This window comes from Phoxinus phoxinus, assembly GCF_949152265.1.
Source record: "Phoxinus phoxinus genome assembly, chromosome: 17".
Lineage (NCBI taxonomy): Eukaryota > Metazoa > Chordata > Actinopteri > Cypriniformes > Leuciscidae > Phoxinus > Phoxinus phoxinus.
The window spans coordinates 16,513,377-16,533,195 of record NC_136892.1 but is presented as its reverse complement, the minus strand read 5'-3'; the positions used below and the strand labels follow the sequence as shown (position 1 = coordinate 16,533,195).

The following is a 19,819-nucleotide window of genomic DNA, read 5'->3' as shown; positions in this document are numbered from 1 at the left end:
TACTAACTGGCATCAGAACCACGTTCACACTGATGAGGAAGACAGTGGTCTTACAGAGGTCAGATGGCTGCTAAATAAACATATACAGCACTTACATCTCAGAAGCACTGCTTGAACAGACCAGCACACTTTTATATAAGGAAATCCACACACTCATATTCAGGACACTCTATAATGCATGTCAGTAATACACAGGCAATGGAAGAGTGTATAGCCACCTTTTCACTCCAACAAACGACAGAGCGCTATTCATTCATTTCCAATGGAAAGTACTACAGGAGCTACATGGAGTTTCAATCATGTGCATATGCACTATTTTCAGAACCGATTTTAGCTTTACGTGTGTTGAAATATTAGCACTTTTTGCCGCTAGACTGTATGCAACCACAAAGAGCGATAAGTGAGAATGATCCATATTTTCCCACTAAAATGTTCTTCTTTAAACACAATTTCAGTAAAATGGGTCGTTATGAATATTTATGTCAGAAATAATTGTTTTATGATTGTTAAATACATTTTAAACTTTCCTTATAAAAAAAATGAACATGCTCAAATCCACATGCTTGATTTCATAAGATAATGGTGCTTCAAAGCACTGCAAAATCAAATTATATTTATGTCTGGGAAAATTGCTCAGCTTTAACTCTAAAATAAGACTCTAAAGCAATAGGCCAATTGAGGTAAGCCATACGATTATCTTCATTTCAAAAAATAGAGAGAGGAAAACAGAAGGATGATAACGTTAAATCTGAAACACTTACGCCATGCCCCTGATAAATTAAAATAGAAACTAAGCTCTCGCTGCATTGTTCTGCCCCCATCTTCAAAGTACTGGCATGGATATCATAATTGTGCCGTGCTGTTCATAATTCATAATTCAGAGCTGGGGTTGGTGGGAATGATGGATGGAGATAGGAGGGGGAAGGAAGAGAAAGGGAGGAAGAGAAGAAAGATTCAAAGGCAGGCATGATGGCATCGCTGTCATTGCCAGCTGGAATGTGGTCATTACTTAAAATTAGTCCTTTTCCGATATACCCATCATATAAACCATCCAGCCAATCAAAGTGCTTTGTTCGCAGTGACACATGTCGTTTCAGATGAACAGTCCTCAAACCAAACTGATGTCATAGTAAATGTCCAGGACATCAGATGGTCACTCGGGTGAAAATGACAGCCATAATGTTTCGGAAGACGTGGCGGAAGAGACTCCATATGTGTGGGGCGCTAACTCAGGGTTTTGAGGGGACACAAGAGCAGCTGGGCTTAATCACTGGATCTCACTTCTTTATCACTAACTCTCTCTCTTTCTTTTCACAGGAAACTGTAGGGTTATGGGCAGTTGCAAGTCGTTCTGTGCAAGCTGCTCTTCTCCACCAGTGTTATCTTATGGTCACACGCACAAACAGATTCATAGAATTCAGATTCCTTCCTTTTATTTTTGGCCTTTAACAAAAAAATGAAGAATGAAAGCTGGACTCAAACACGTGAGCATCAACAGCTATTTCACACCGTCAGCCACACATATACACTATCGTTCAAAAGTTTGAGGTCAGTAAGAGGTTTTTATTTTGAAAGAAAGAAAGAGATGAATACTTTTTATTTACCAACGGATACATTAATTGATCTAAACTCACAGTGAAGACATTTATAATGTTACAAAAAATGTATATTCCAAATAAATGCTTTTATTTTAAACTTTGAAAAAATGTATCAAGGTTTCCACTAAAATATTAAACAGCACATGTTTTCAACATTGATAATAGTAAGACATTTATCTTAAGCATCAAATCAGCATATTAGAATGATTTCTTAAGGATCATGTGACACTCTGGAGGTCTTAATGATGCTGCATATTCAGCTTTGTCATCACAGAAATAAATTATATTTTCAAATAGATTTAAATAGACAACAGTTATTTTAAATTGCAATAACATTTCACAATATTACAGCTTTTATTGTATTTTTGATCAAATAAATGCAGCCTTGGTGAAAATAAGAGACACTTCCATTCCATCTGCCGCTTTTAACAGCGAAGACACTACACATTGTTAAGCAGGTCATGTGATCTCATGAGGCCTCCATAGGGGGAAATACACTTTTAGGCTACCAATATGACTGGCATTTTGTGAAAGTGAACATGATTTTAAACATCTTTCAAGTACTCTTCTTTTATTTAAAGGCAAAACTTTTTTGTTGATGAAAGATGTCTGAGTGCATCTTTAAAGATTATGATGTTCAACTTCAACAGTGATCTTTCTGAACAACACATTCATTCTCAAACTTTAATTCACCTCGGCCCTCCATTTCCATTGATCTGCATCCCGCTTTGTTTATATCCTAGTCTATTTGTAGAGGCAGTGTGAAATTAAACAGGTCTCTCGTTCACTTTCTGATACCCATAGAGATGGATGGAGTGATGACAATATGCTATGGGAAGCATGAAAGAAAGGGGTAGGGGTGAAATAACTGGAGGAAATGCTTAGCGTGACCCTTTAAGATGAGCTGAAATAGGGATCTAATGAAAGTACTGGAATTGGTTCCCATAATAATAATCACTATATTGTAATTCATTTTTACGATAATGTTGCCATACAATACTTTGATGCTGACATTCCGTGCACTTTGCACACTCCTCAAATATGTCTCCTTCGGATCTATGAAACCACAGTAGACTTGGAATAAATGTTCATCTTATTGGCTGCCCTGTGCTGATGGCCAGTTTCCATTAAAATCCAGTCTCTGATTGCATATTAAATATTTTAAGTGAAAATTTTAAGGTGAATAACAAGACATTACAGGATTAAAGGGATATAATTTCATGTAGATGCACTAATCTGATGGTGAATTGCTGTGCCTGAAGGCTTTCTGAATTAGAGTGAATTTAAAGCCATAGCTTATGGTGGCAGCATTAGCAGAAACATTCAAACATTATGAGCTTGGCAGGGCTTACCCAATTTGTATGTGTGTTTGTGAAGAGAAGTGAGGTTGATGAAGTGGTACAAGAACTTGTTTTTCAACAAGAAAACAAGCAGCAAAATGCTAATCAGTGCTGTCACTATCTGGAGAAAAGATTTGCTCCATTTAATCTCTATTTCCCCATCTTAGGAAAAAAATGACACAAAGATGCTTTGTCTCCAGTTGAGATTTCAGAGAAAAAGCTTGCATGCTTCATGCAATTGCAACATAAATGGTCAATTATTAAACCACAAACATCTCTGTTCGCATGAATACGCTGATGCATGTTATTGCATGTGAGCATGCATGCACTTCATGTTCAAACCAACGCTATCTCACGACCAATTCGTACGAATTTGTACGAGTGATTAAAAGGTGGCTAATTCGTACGAATTTGTACGACCTCACTCGTACGAATTTGTACGATTTGTCTAAACCCACGTGACGGTTGGGTTTAGGGGCGGGGACAGGGGTAGGTCATTCGGATGAATTCATACGATTTTGGCAAATCGTAAAATATGTACGATTTAGCAAAAAACTTACAAATTCGTACGAGTGATTCGTACGAATTGCCGTGAGATCGGGTTGTTCAACCACGTATAGAAATCTTCTGTGCAACCACATATAGAAATCTTAAAGGGATAGTTAACCCAAAAATGTTGCCATTTAATCACACTCATGTAATTCTAAACCTGTATGAATACTCTCTTTACATACACAAAATGCGCAAGTAGTTTATGCAAACAGACTCTTGCATTCAGAAATTTAGCAAAATTTGCAAGTAGTTCCAAAGTGACACTTTTTTGCCATAAATGTGTTGCCTCACCACGGCCAGACCGTTCGAAATATTAAAAATCCGCTCGCAATTTAGCATCCTCAATGTCTTGGCTTCATGCTGACCGAGTTCGGTGGCAATCAGATGAATCCCCTGGGAGAAGTATATTAAATTCCAGAGAATACGTTTTTCAAACAACCCATAATAGCCGACTTCCTATTGGGTTGGTGTGCAAAAGTTGTTTGGGCAAATGAGATCTATAAGTGTATGAAGTTTGGTTACTGTAGGTGAAAAGGGGTGCACTACAGAGCCACTCAAATACAACCATATAAGAGGTTGAGACCCACCATTAATGCCACAATCTGGACACACCCCTTTTGCTCGTGACCCTTCACTTTCATTAAAGGTCCCATATTGTACACCTTTCTGGAGTTTTATTTTAGGTTTTGATGCCCTTTAGAATATATATTTGCTGTATAAGTACCAAAAACCGTCCCAATATATTTTTACAGCTCCTTTCTCAGGAGCTCTGCTAAGACCAGTCTAATTGGTCTGTCTAATTGGCCTGTCTAATTAATATTCATGAGCCTCTCTTCTGATTGGCCTGTTGTTTTCTGAGTGACGCACGGCCAGGCCAACCACAGGTAACTAGGGTCATGTATGCTGTAGCCCTGTTGCGGCTTGGTGATGCTCACAAGTAAGGTAAATAAAACACCTGTAATGATGGACATTGCTGAGGGAAATGTTATCCCGCCTTATATATTCGAGCCGGACTCAGACCCCGAATCGACGACGACAGGAGACAAACAACCACCTCCTTACTTTCAGCGTTATTGTTAGAGTATTATGATTACCATTACATCAATCTGCAAATCTGCAATCAGATTTAACGTTAATGCTCATTTAAACTGTCTGTAAACAAACTCAGAGTTTTTTGTCAAATTCGATGTAAATCTCCAAAATATGTACGTTAATAGCTAGTTATACACTGATTTTGAAACACTTAACTGCTTTATAATGTAACAGACAGACACCAAATGCAGTAAGCTATGTAACTATTGCTTTCCTACTGATGCAGTAAGTTGACGTGCAACAATTTCTTTTACAATGTTACTTTTTTCTGTAAAAGGTGTACTTGTGGTGAATGTGCAAAGATGCCCACAGAACATATGCTGCAATTGACGCCCAAGGTAAACTTGTAAAACTATGAACTATAGGGACTGCAGCATCTTTGAGGATAGCTTCTTTGAAAAACCGGCATTAAACTGTGCCTGATTGATGAAGCAGTCACTTCTGAAATGTGCAGAACAGACGTTAAATTAAGGTCAAATTAAATTGCTGTGGTATTTCTGAATAAATAAACATTAGCGACTGGTTTCTTATATTAACGTTGTTCAGTACAATAATATAGTTTCCTAACATCCATCGACTGACCAGGGTTTTCTCAAAATGTTTCCGTGTTGTTGTTGCTCAGCAATGGCATGGACGCGATGTTGTCTGGGTTCGGACAAAAGGAGTGAGGGACGGTGGGCAGTGCTCGGGGTGAGACTGAAGGTGGTGACTGAGTAGTTCTGACATCACATTTTTACGGAAGTCACAACGGCTCGTGAAAAGGCACAGCTTTATGCAGGCTGTGTGCATTTGTCAGTGGATTGACCGTTTTGAAACTTGTTACATAGCCCATGTTATCATAAAAAAAAGCCAGGAAATTTCAGTTTTGAAAATATGGGACCTTTAAATGGAAAAGAGCAGCTTGGACATTCAGATCAATATCTTGTTATTTGTTCAACAGAACAAATAAAGTTGGGAAGGATATTCATTTTGGGGTAAGCTGTGTCTTTACGCATTTTATAAATGATTATTAAAATGAACTAAAATAAATACATGCAAATCTATATAACCCATAAAGAGATTTAGCAGTCAATATTTCAGGATGAAGATACATAACGGAATGTGTTTTTAAATATAGTCCTAAGGCTTTCCCACATGTTTAAATCAGTGGGAATGTTCAGCATGCAGATTGTTTGTGTCAGGAGGCTGGGTCACTATCGATTCGTCACACCCCACAAACTCTCAGAGCTGTCAGATCCCGCTCATATCGATTTGCTCTTTTCTTTACTCATGCAGATCATCACGTAAGCCTCTGCAGCGTACATGTTTTCAGCTTGTTCTGAGAGCAACGCTTACATAAGCGCACTCATAGCCCACTTCACACTGCTTCAACTCAATTTTCTTTGGCATGGATTCTCATCTTCTTTTGAGAATAGAAGAACAAACAAGAAAATAACACAAGCAGTCACATAAACATACAGTGGGTGCGGGGGAGAGGGTGAACTTATCATCCTGCAATCGCTGCTAAGGTTTCTGGGAGTGTTTAAAATTCTCTCTATATGTCATTCTTCTCTAATGGGAATGAATCCACACCAAAACGCACTCTTGAATTTCAGCCCAGTCCTTACTGATCCTCATTAGCAGCTTGAAACGCTGGACCCCTTTACAATCTCTCTCTCTCACACGCACACACGCACACACACACACACAGAATCCCCTGGTCTCCTGCAGTCAGGTGTCAGCTCTCTGGAATTATGACTGGAGTGGGAATAAGAGTTAAGCTTCTGTTGTGCTGTTAGGCAGAGGTGGTTCAGCTGTCTGGTCAGCAGAAATCCACTGACAAACACACTCATATCCATATGCAAATACACACAAATGCAAACATACAAATATAAACCAATTCAAAGCAAACAAAAAAGCAATAGATGAAATTCGAAGCTGCTAAAAACAGACGCTCACATGCATTTTTTTGCCCACACGTGTGCAAACGAGCTTTGAGCATGAGCGCAGGCAACCGAAATATATATGTACAAACTAAGAGACTCATATCTGCAGTCAGATTCACTCATCCACCCACACAGACCCACAATACACAATTCCACACCACCTCCAACATGCTCTCATGAGTGATCACACTCATCTAGGGATGGGAATTGTACGGAATTTAACGACTCTCGTTCTGATTCTGAATAATTCTGGTTTCCTAAAAGTTCCATTTATGATTGAGCATTTTATTGTACATTCATTTACACAAAATAGTATAGAACTTTGATATTATCGACCATACAGGGTTACAGACTGCAACTAAAATGGCTGCAAATGCACAACAATATTTTCAAGTTAAGGTGTAACATAGCGACAGATCCTTTCTTCTGTATTGTGACGTACATCCGAGTGAAATAGATCAGTCTCGTTGCTGACTTTCTGTTCATACTTTCTGTGTAAATAAGGATACATATGCACATTTTACTGTATAAACGAACAATGTTTTTTAATTAAAAAATTTTTTTCTTAATTAAAAAACACTTATTGGTTACTGTTCTACATTTAAGGTAAATATAATAGGTTTAATCAAGGTTGAAGTGAAACTTTGGATGACATACGTATATACTATAATATAATTAATAATGATCAGTTTATCGGTATTGGTCAGAATTTTAATATTGTTGCATCCCTTATCATGAAAATCATTTGGTCCCAGTTTATTTCGGTTCTGGTTCTCAGATTCCCACTCTGAACACATGCAAAAGTTCGTATGCGGTACACAATCATTCACCCACCTCCAAAAATACTCACACACACTCTTCAGAATCAACATACACTCACACAGGTCAGATCTTTCCATGACAGACAACGCTTTCAGTATGACACATTTCATGTAAAAACACACACACACTCCCACACGGTGCTTGACTTCTGTAACCCTCTCTAGTTGCCCAACACACTGAACAGTATGAGTGAACTGTTCAAACAAATCACCCTCATTCTACCTTCCCTTCCGCCCGCGCACCTGCCTCTCACCTCCTCTCTTTCTCGTTTTTATCTCTTTCTCCTCTGTGAATTATAGCTTGTGCTTTATCATCACATCATGGTTTAATTCTGTCCATCCCATGGTGCCTTGCACATCATTTTGCCTCTCTTCATTTCGTGCTCCCTCACTTTTCAACTAATAACTTCGATCGAAGCTTCTATCCATCCCTTCTTTCATTTCTCATTCATTGTACTCCGCTTCCATCATGTCATATTGTTCCCAGTCCAATCTTACAAACCAGAGGAATCAGGTGCGTCATGCACATATTGTTTTGGAGGGAGCACCAGTGGCAGTCCTGACTCACTTTGTGCCTTTGGCGAGATAAGCCCCAAAGAAAAATAATAATAATTTAGCATGCAAACGGAAACATGATGAAATATCAATCTAAACTAATGTTCAGATTTGGCCAAAAAGCATATAATACACTTCTTATTCTGCAACACTTCTTTCTGGAAAGTGTTTTAAAAAAATTGGCATCAACAAAACAAATCTGTGAAATTTTGACACTTTAGCTGACATGTTTGCAGTACAAAGACTCCTACAATGGCCTGAAAAATATTACTGGCACCCTTACCAAGTAGAGCAGCAGTTAAATTGGAAATAGGTGTTATGATTCTTGGTTTTGCCGTGAGCAATCCTGGGTTTAAAACCTGTTTATCAGAAATAGGTGTGCCATTCAAGCCAATTTATCCCCTGTTTATAGGAAATAACTGTATTAAAATGACACCTAAAGCAGACTATTATCCTCTAATTAGCATGACCAGATAACCAGATGCCCCTGGGCTACAACATTACGGTCAAAGTATTTCAACTTATGTTTACCACAGGCTTTATTATACACATAAATAAGAAAAACAATTATTAAACCACATCTCAAAGGAACTAGTGGCAAATTAGTCTTCTGGGTTCTGACGTTATACCTGCCTGCAGCACTCTATTAGACATTATACAGAATTAAGATGAAAAAAAAGTGCCAACAAAACTTTCCTGGTCGAGTGACGAGTGTACAGGTATGATATAAACGCCATCAATTAAACATAAAGTAGTCATAATTCATTAGCAGTAGATCAAAGCAATCGCTAGGTATGAATGTGGGCTATTCGGTGATTGCAAACTGTTCTGAAACTGCGAGTATGTAAAATGCTCATATACATGTTCTGTATACATACATTTGATAGATTTAAAAATATATATATACTTTAATTAATCAAGGATGTCTTCAATTGATCAAATATTACAGTAAAGGCATTTTAAAGTACTAAATAATTACGCCTAAACTATGTACTAAATAACTACAGTTCTTCAAACCTTCCACACTTCATTAAGCAGCACAACAAATCTCAACTAATCATAATATTGATGAGAAATGTTTTTACCAAATCAACATATTATGGATCTATGTGGATCCAAAATTATTTGTATCTTTGAAATGTGAGTTCTGGATTGTTCTAAGAAAAAAAGGTATCCTTGGTAAGTAAAAAAAGAACCCAGCTCCCTTTCACACTAAATATACCACCACTTTATCCTGTCTTACACTTTTTTTGGAAGTTGAATTCAGTGAATATGTCAGTTTGGCATGCCGCTTATTATGATTAGAAATTCTCCATCTTGGAATGCATGAGCTTTTGTCTAATGTCAACGCAGTCCATGCATGACTCACAATGCCCCATTCACCCCAACGTCTATTTAAGTTGTTTACCTATAACCTGACAAGCGGTTTACAACAACTGCCTCCCTCTCTCTGCTGCCAGCATGCTCTTTTCTACAGTTGACCTGCTCACCTCAGATCTGCAGCAGCGCAGTGTGCTTGATGTGCAGGTCAGTATCGATTTTCAGAATTGAGAGAAAACTCAGCAGCTCTATCATTCTCAATCTCCTCCTCTCTGGCTTTCTTCCAGACTTCACACATCTCTTCAACTTTATCCCTTGTTCATCCGTTTTCATGTGAGGCTTATAGATTTCTTTCTGCCTTGCTCTTATCTATTTGTGTTCCTTTTTTAGTATCGGGGCCTGTAATCCATGCATACTGTGATCATACCAGGTCAACAGGGTACATCTTACTTTAACTGCCATGTGGAAACAGTCAAACACGGATGTACATGCAATCTACAAATAAAAATATTAAGATATGGTCTGCATCCCAATTAGCATTTTTCATTGACACTGTGATGGACTTTAAATGAGGAGCCACAGTCCCCAAAGTTAATGTAAATTCATGTTCCATTTTAATTTAATGTTTACATGGTTTCTGTGTTAATAAAACACCATTAAAGGTGCAGTATGTAATATTGACAGCTAGTGGTTGAAATGGGTACTGCAGTCCAAATTCAAAACATTGAAGAGGGTTGTTTCTCCCGCCCCCTTCTCGATGCTCACAGTGGTTGCCAAATTGTCTTCGTTTTTCAAGACAAGCCGTGGCCAAAATAAACATTAGAGATTTCTTTGTATCCAACATTACTATCCCGCGTGTAACGCAGCTCACATCACCGAACGTGTAATTGATTGATGATTGATTGAACTCCGGAAATGTTTTCTTGCGTGCGTCCATTTTTTTAAAGCGTCTCAACCTGTGAATGAAAGGGCCCCTCACAATAGATAATGCTTTACAATGAACTCTTAGAGAATTACATATGACAATTTATCTGTTAAATAATACCTTACTCGCCTTTGGAGTGATAAAAACGCCATCTCCAACGTTGCTTTTACATATTTACAATTTCCACCAATTTGACCCCTTCAGGTTGATTTGCTGTTGTGAATAGGGTGGTCGATTTACATAAATTCCCACAATCGATCATTTTTTAAAATAACGATTAATTAATTGATTAACAACCAACACAAAATAGGTGTTGCTTTAAAGCTTAGAAGCATGGCTTTACAGTGAATATGGGAACATGACCACGCTTTTTTAAGTTTGCTGACATTAGAAGTGCTCTATTTTCATAACGTGAAAAAAAGAACTCCTTTACATGAAAAAGTGATCTGTTAATGTATCATACATAACAGATGACTTGTGTCACATATCGTTGAAAGGTCTCAACTAGCAGAATATAACGGTATAGTTTGGTCTCTAACTGAAACAAATTTCGAAGTATTTGTATTAAAAAGTGTCGCAGATGCACATGTAAACAGTATGTATACACAATTTATGCCAAGTTTTTGTTTGTAACTTTTAATATGATAAAAATCATCTTTCCTTGTGTGTCTGCTGCACGTGTTTTACGCACTCTAATGATGGCCTTGCTAAATCTTAAATTTTCTTTAAATTATTTAAATTATTATCTACAATTAATCAACCTTTCATTAATCATTAGCATCACTGCTCATTTAGGCGATTTTTCACCTGTATTTCACTATTGAATACCAAAACAGAGTCCAAGATCTAATGTTCTGTCTTAAAAATACTTAAAAGTAAGTATTCCCATCTCTAGTGATTAGAAGTATGCAAATGTGGATGCAGCCATGTGCTGACAAGGATTACTTTATTCAGTCTTGCCTATTTGAGGACACAAACATACGCTCTCTGCAAACATCTGGTTCAATCAGTGTTGGCAGTGACAAAGAACACCTTGTCTCCTTGAAATCCTCCTGTGCACACTTGATCAATTATTAGTAGAACATATTCAGGGTTGTAAGTCATGAAAAATATTTGACTTACATGGTCTCATCATTGAGGAACTCCAGTTTGCCAGCCACCTCTTCATAGTCTTCTCCAGCTTTGGCGGTACCCTCTGTAGTGTGGAACGGTACTGCCACCTTCCCCCTCGCTCCAGATGTTCTGTGCACCTTCACCTGCATGATGCCCACACTTTCACTCACTCGTGTGGCATTGTTCTCGAACGTAAAGATACCCGCGTGGTCATCATCGTAAATGGTCACCGTGGCAGTGTGCGCGTTACCCAAGGCAGCTTTGGGAGGAACGTGGCTGGACCCTGTAATGCTGTTGCCTGGAGACACCGCATTAGGGTCAAGGATGGAGACCTCGGCACGGTGGACAACTCGAGGGTTGCTGAGATGTACGTAGAAATGCTCATCTTCCTCGAATATGTCATCGTCAATCACGCCGACTGTCAGCTCCTTCACCGTCTCACCCGGTTTAAAGACCAGAGTGCCCTCAGCAAATTCATAGTCTGATCCTGCGTTAGCAGTGCCATCCTCTGTGCGATAGTCAACCTATATAGGAAAAGTTGTCATACAGCTATATTTTTTTTATATTCAGAAAAGAATTTTTATATTCAGAAGAGTGAGTAACAATAATTCTCATACATGCAGTGTTAAAATTTAACTTTTAAGAGAGGATGTGTGATCATTAAATTCCACAAATAACAACAAGAAAGGGTTTAAGCCAGTTATTAATATCTTTAGCTGTAGTGTATCAGTAGGAAATATCAGTTAACATTCCTTTTGCCATTAATTGTAATAATCCAGTCTTATTATTAATCATATCACATTATAATAACAACATGATATACATTTTTATCATTATGTTGTGTTATTATATTTAATCATAATAATAATACATGTTGTTATTATTAGTCAAATAAAATAACAATCATAATTTTATTTTTTTATAATTATGTGTTGTTAATATTAATATTATAGTATATTTTGACCTCTTATCAAAATATAACTTGAACTTCACAATTGAAAGGTTTATATAATAAAATGAGCTAATCTGAAGTCTGTTAAAATAGTGTCATTAAATTGCTTGTCTCCTAAGTGCTGTAATTATTTAAAATAGCTCTGAGAGTACATCCTCGCTGCTGGGACTCGTGTAGGTTTCTGGCCTCAAAATTATATCACATCCATATAATTAAAGTACAATAACAGCAATATAATCACAGTACTGTTGTGTATAGACAGTGGAATCATTACCTTAACAGTGCAGCCACTGTCTCCACCATGTCGGGTCACGGAGAGCTTTAAGGAGCCGCAGTTCTCAAAGCATTGATAATGGAAGGGCTCAAACTCCAGGTAGATGGTGTGAGGGTCCTCTTCCTGGGGATTAGCCTCGTGGCAGCTCACCACCTTCCTGGCCTGGTCTGCAGCATGCTTCTTCAGAATGTTTCCCGCTCCGATCATCATGCGAGTGGCCTGGATGCGATAGAAAGCTCGACTCTTCTGCTGTTGCACCAGCACTTGATAGTTTGCCATCTCGATCAGCTGCTCCATGTCTTTCTCTGGGTGTCTCTGCTTGAGATCCTTCAGCGTACGAGCCATCTCTCTCCTGGCCTCCTCTTCCTCCCCTCCACCACCTCCTTCCTCCACACCAGCCAGCATGCCATCAAGTGACTCCTTGTGGTGGGAATTGGCACCTTGACCGTCCATCTCCATATCCATCTTGCTGAACATGCCGTCACCCTCCGTCTCAATGATGATGCCACGGTTCTTGTCAGCGCGGTAGCGCTTGTGGACGTATTTGTAAAAGAACAAGCGACGGTCCGCGATCCAGGCCTGAAGCACACAGATCGGAAAGAAGAGAAACGTAAGGACGGCCTCCCAGACTTCCACCACACCAGGAGAGAAGACAGACAGGATCAAGTACAGCCAAATGTAGGCGAAAATGCTCCAGGCTGCCGTCACAAAGAAGACCCTCAGGTGCTTGATTTTTCGCACCTCACCGTCTGGTACCACGTAAACACAGATGGCGATGATGATGAACATGTTGAAGGCAGCGCTGCCCACAATTGTGCTCGGGCCCAGGTTACCAGCCTCAAACTTGTGTCCACAGACCTCAATCACGGATAACAGGATCTCAGGTGCCGACGATCCCAAAGCCATGAGGGTCAAGTTGGACACGGTCTCGTTCCAGATGCGCACGGTTGCTGTGGTGGTCTCGCCGTTGGGTTTCTTGATTGTTATCTCTTTCTCTTGAGACGTAATCACCTCGATGGATGACATGAACCGGTCTGCGATGATGGACATGCCTAAGAACATGTAGATGAGGGCCACAAAGTAGACAATGGCACGTGCCACCTTGTCGCCCACTGAGGGGTTCTGGGGGTTCCACACCGGCAGGACGACGCCCTCAGAGCAGCTGTCCTCCCCTGAACAGTTTCCTGTGCTGCTGAGGGATGCATCGCCACTGGCCTGAGAGAGATGAGTGAGGCCCGAGAGGAAGACCAGGAGGAGGAGAGAGGAAAGGCAAGGAGTTGACGGAAGGCGCAAATAAAGCATGGTGGAAGTGTAGTGGTGACTCTGTCCACCAGTCGCAGAGTTGACGATCAATAAACCTCTGAAACACACAAAAGAAATATTCACTTTTGGTGAGAATGATCATTTAAAAAAGGACCTGTTGAGTGTATCTAAATGTGACATATTAATAAAAGTTTTAATGATTCAAGCATCACCTGAAACACAGATATAGTTCAGGACCATGCAGGGAGAATGAGAGTTTACAACTCTATAAACAATATGATGATTCCTGACAAACAGTACACATCGGTTTTGGATGTGTTTTGCAACGCATTTTCTTGATTATTACAAGAAAGGAAAACATTACAAAAACACAACAATACCTAATTTAATGTAGAAATCCGACCTCATCTATTTTGCTCACTCAGTCTTAGAGTTTAGTAGATGAGAGTCACATGTGAATAATGTGTGAATAATCAGTTTCCAAGGTAAATATAAAATAAATGTTGTTGGCCTGTTATGTCAAATAATTCACAATTATATTTTCAATGAACGTTTAGATTTTTTTACCAATTTAAATCTGGTCTGCTTTAACTATTTTCTGCTTTCTCTCATGCAATGATCAAGGCCATCACTTCAATGATCATATATAGACCTTCCACACATTAAGACATACAAGCAAAAAACTGTTTGACTGCTTTATTGACAAAAAGGCATTTGACATAAATGATGTCAGCGTGATGTAAGCGACCGTGCGCGTTGAGTGCGTGAGACCCCATTTCATGTGGCGGTGTGCACAGCATTTTCGTAACACGTTTGCAACTTCCGAAGATGCACAACCTCATTTTGAGAGATTGTTATTTTATATACATGTTCTTATATCCATATATTGTCAGGGTTCTGTCACTTCCAGCTAGTTTATTCTTGGTTTTGTGACAGAGCCCTGACACTACTGTCTTCTGTCCATGTGAATTGTCTTGTGTGCGGGCCATGGTGTTCGGATCCCGGCACTTCTGACTAGTTTTCGGTTCTGTGTCGGGATTCGGACATTCATGCTCCGTGTGTTTTGTCTTTTGTTGTGAGCGTACAAGAACGAGCATGAATGTCCGAATCCCGGCACAGAACCGAAACCAAACTAGACAGAAGTGCCGGGATCCAAACACCATGCCCCGTCTTCTTGTGTGAGTGTGCGATTTCGAGTTCGCTTGGGCTGTATGCTCTTCTGTCCTTGTGTTTTCTGTAGCACGCGGTTTATATTTACATTCATTTTATTTATGGGTGCCTTTCAAGACACTCAATGACACCTTACAAACAATAAAATACATGAACAATGAATATAAACATGAACAAAAAATTAAATAAAAATACACAAATACTATGTCAATCAGAATAAGCTAATCTAAAATAATAGTTTTAAGACATGATTTAAAAATTGAAAGACTAGAACTATTCCCTATGGCTTGAGGTAAGGTATTCCAAAGACTCGAAGCAGTACAACTAAACGTCAAACGTACAGATGGTATAACTATAGTCGTGGTAGAAGAAGACATAATAGTTTGAGTAGGTGAATACACATGAAGTAGTTCACACAAATGTGAAATGTGAAGTCCAGTCCAGTCCAGTCTTCCCCCCTTGGGGTAGTTTGTGTTTTGTTTTGTTTTATTTTATTATCTTTAGAAAGCCCATCACTTCTCCATGTTGAGTCCTCGCTTCATCCCTTCACCCTACCCTGACTTATATTTTGTTCTAATGTCACAATCTCAAGATTAACACATTTCTCATTTGGTTCTTTTGGTAGCGTGGGTTTGGACAAGTGTAATAAAAACAAACATTGTCACGTGTTTACATTACTTCCTGATGGTGTAGAGGACATTTACTCCGAGTTCCCCCCCACCCCCCACCGTCGTTTCAAAGAATAGTACAACTGTGAACGCGTCAAGCATAAACGTCTCGCCCGTTTGGGGAGGAGACCGCGCAGTCAGCAGAGGTTTGTGGTGTGGAGCAGCTGGAAGTATCAACAAGGCTTAAGTCACACATTCACACACATTCGTATCACTGGCTGCTTGGAGATATATGAGATCATCTTCCGCTAAGAGGATGTGTGATGATGCCTGGGTTGTCACGCAAAGTCTAGTTCACATCCAGGTCATTAATGTGACATAGGATAATCTGTTAGCTTATATGTGAGAAAGGTCAGACCTCACATTGCCCCTTTGAAAATGCAGATTTGCACATGATGCAGACATACATGGCTCAAACTAGGGCTGTCTATTTAACATAAGTTAATTTAGTGAAAGATAAAAAATGAACGGAATTAATCATGCCCCCCTGACACGTGAATAAATTACAAATATATTGAAATAGACAACAATAATTTAAATTGTAATATTTCACAATATTACTGTTTTTACTGTTTTTCTTAATCAAAATAAATGCAGTGTAGATGCATCCTTTTTTACTTTTGAACGCCAGTGTAAAATTTTTATGGCACAAATATTTTCAAAATGCAAATATAATATACACAAAAGGTGTTTACATTTCTAAAGCTATGCATATGTAGATACACTTCTTTTGCTGCCAATACATCCATATTTTATGTTCAGAGCATATCCAAACATACAATAATATAAACATTTAATTCAAATACCTATGAATACAAATGAGATCAAGCTGTAAAAACAGATTAAAACAAATGAAAACACAACAACCAAAGATGTCCATTTAGAGCATGTTTACTTACCAACAATTAAAAAAATAAGCACAGACAGAATCTGCACCTAAGTCTAAGACTTAAGGAAATAAGACAAATAATATAATATTTAAGATAAACGGAGGTATTACTGATTGGTCCAATAAAACTGCCCACAAAACCTCTTACAATACAACCTTAATCTAGAACGATGTCCTGTTACTTTATCCTCTACAGTAAAAGACCTGGGTGTCATACTAGACCGCAACTTGTCTTGACACTGGTTACCTATTAAGTTCCGTATCAATTACAAAGTATTGTTACTGACTTATAAAGCCCTAAATGGTTTAGCTCCTGTGTATTTAAGGGATCTTCTATCACCCTACAATCCATCGCGCTCTTTAAGATCGCTAAATTCGAGGCTTCTGGTCGTACCGAGGATAACTAAGTCCACTAAAGGAGGGAGGGCGTTTTCACATCTAGCTCCTAAACTCTGGAATAGCATTCCTGATACTGTCCGAGGCTCAGACTCGCTCTCCCAGTTTAAAACTAGACTAAAGACGCATCTCTTTAGCCAAGCATTCACATAATGCATCGTACCTTTTATACTACAGTTAAATCAGATCAAATGCATTCATATTATGAACAGCAGCTACGCTAATTATTTCCCATCTGCCTTTTTTGTTGTTATCTCGGGACGCCTGTCCCTAGATAACTCAAATAGAGTTCGTCAGCTCCAGTTATGTATCCAGCCTCTCATGGAGACTTCAGATGCCCCAACGCCTGTGATGAGACGACTCGACGCCTGTGAAGAGACGACCCAACGCCGGCGATATGTTATGCCCTAAATTTATGATTAACTAACTGTATTTTTGTTTGTACATTTTTGAAATGCATTTTCTGTAAAGCTGCTTTGAAACAATATGTATTGTGAAAAGCGCTATACAAATAAACTTGAATTGAATTGAATTGAATAAACACATAATAAGAGAGTTCTAAAGCCACTAGTCTATATGCAATATCTGTTTAATGCATTCCTCTACCACAATATTGTAACATAATTTATTTATCTTCATTTAAGCCCTTTCTCAACAAAATATTGCTATATGTGACTAACTAAAATTTATTCATTGCCATATGACACATTCAACTGACATTTTTAATAATTTGACAGCCCCGACACTGACACTCAAACATTATATGACACGTCTCAGCACTGCCTTAACGCTTTGATGACATTAGCGTGTTCACCAACCCTACCCCTTATGCACTTCCCTGGGCACAAATCTTGCACTTGGCATCAAGCACGCTCCCCCACTATTGCCACACAAGATGCCAGGCCTATAAATAGCACTGAGGCTGTTTCCTGAGTCCTTAGCATGAGCTCTCAGCCAACGGTGCCTATCAAGAGTGAGGGCTTATCTCGCACACCATTTGGACTGTATCTTATTAATTTCCCATGAGAGAGCATACAAGCAAGCAAATGTGAGAGGCAGAACAGAGCACTGCATGGCAGTGTATACCATCCTGCAGGCAGTGTTACAGGGATCTACAATTGATGGACACATCAATCAAGAGGCTGATTGCATTAATTGGCATATGCAGAGCATCCACACCACAGCAGGATGGCTAGCGCGGGCCGCAAGGCAAAAGGAGCAGAGAGCAGCACTACAAAGCCCTCAGTTATATGAGCAAGCCTGAGGATAAGGAACACATAACCCAGTATGAGCTACTGTTGACAGCCTAGAGGATTCATGCACACTCAGAGGAAAAGAGCACACATGGATTACGATAGCATGATAATGTATGGCTTCTGATGCCTCAAAAGATTGCCTCATTTAATCAGGTTTCCGGTTTCAAAGTATGTTTTGTTTTGGATGCTGGTCCCCATTCCCCAAACTGACTTTCCTGGTCAGCCAGATTTATAAGAAAAAGCATACTGATCATAGGGTCAGGGTCCTATGACCTCAGGGTCCTAGGGACCTAGGGTCTCCCCCCCTAATTATTAGTTATCACTAAGTTGTCAACACTTCGGGAAAAATAATTCATTTTTTTGGATATACCAAAAAAACTTTTTCAGAAACACCGGGTGATTGCACAAGATTTACGGGCTTTTCCCAAATCACTGAAGTGACCTCGACGTCCGGGTTAGCGGTAGCATAAGCCATCAGGCAAGTGTTATTTAAATAATCTCCTGATGTACTTACAAACTTCACAATGCCTCGTTTTGTGAGTACAGAACCTATTTGTACTACTGTAGAAGTTCGGTACCATTCCGGGCATTATTAGTGGGGTAATTTACGAGATACAACATTCGGATCCATTAGCGCCTGCACTAAGCCATTCGGCTGATATCTCTAAATAAGCTCTAACTTTAATAATGTTCGACCAAGGGGAAAAAAACGCGCGGGGGGATCTGGGTTTGGCTCGAGGTCATGGTGCAAAGGAGCCAAGGTTGACATTAATCCAAACCATCCTATTAAAGTTTCACATTTTCCCGCAATTAAAGTAGTACAATATAGTGGCGTTTCTTGAATTATTTCAAGTTGTCATAAGAGTGTTGATTATGCTGGTCAGCCAGTAGAGCAGCACTGGTCTACAGAGTAAGTTTCGGATTCTTTTGCAGACTTACAAAAACAGACACATATCAGATGATCATTAAAGGGGGGGGTACAATGGTGTTTCATGTATTCAGAGTTGTTTACAGTGTTAAAGAGATGGATTCTCATGCTAATAATGGCCAAAGTTTGAAAAGTTATTTTGAACGAATAACAGAGAATTTCTGTGCTGAAAATCATACTTCCGGATTGCAACACGTTTCGGCTGGTTTTTTTCTATGGTAGATCTAATGACGTAGACCAGAGTGGAACTCCTTATATGAGCATTGCTCTCGGAAAAGCGCGTTCACGCACACGTCGACCAGAGGAGAGAAAGACCGCGCTCGTCGACATCATATATCTCTATATAATATCTATGCATCGACGCGCTACTACCGGAAATCATCATCAGCAGCGCTAAATAGGAATGGTTGATGTCAAGAATGTCTCCAAAAAAGTGTGTTTTGGGATGTGAGGGAAAGTTTACCTTGTTCAGCTTCCCAAAGAACCCAGTGTTACTGGAACAGTGGATGCAGTTTGTATTTCCGGGACAGCAAAGGAGTGTGGCAAGTGCGGTTTTGTGTTGTTGTCATTTCAGTGACGAATGTTTTATTAACAAGACCCAGGTCGTCGCTGGATTTGCAAACCAAATACTATATATATATAGTAATATGGCATACCGCACCACGATCGATAATAAGCAAACCTTCCCGGGCGCTCCCGCTTGACTCTATAGCTCCGCCCACGCCCAGAATCAAGGACCTCGGCTTTTTCCGGTTAGAATCGGAAAGCTGTATTTTTATTTT

At 39.3% G+C, this 19,819-nt stretch overlaps 1 protein-coding gene across 1 annotated transcript in view; it reads right to left on the bottom strand.

The window, feature by feature from the left end:
• Positions 1–19,819, bottom strand: part of slc8a4a (solute carrier family 8 member 4a) — a 61,770-nt gene that overhangs the window by 24,176 nt on the left and 17,775 nt on the right. Inside the window, exons 3-4 of the mRNA XM_079585639.1 lie at positions 12,468–13,827; positions 11,251–11,765 (exon numbers count right to left, since the gene is read on the bottom strand). Coding sequence (XP_079441765.1) covers positions 11,251–11,765; positions 12,468–13,769 — 1,817 coding nt within the window. The 5' untranslated portion in view covers positions 13,770–13,827. The remainder of the gene's footprint in view (positions 1–11,250; positions 11,766–12,467; positions 13,828–19,819) is intronic.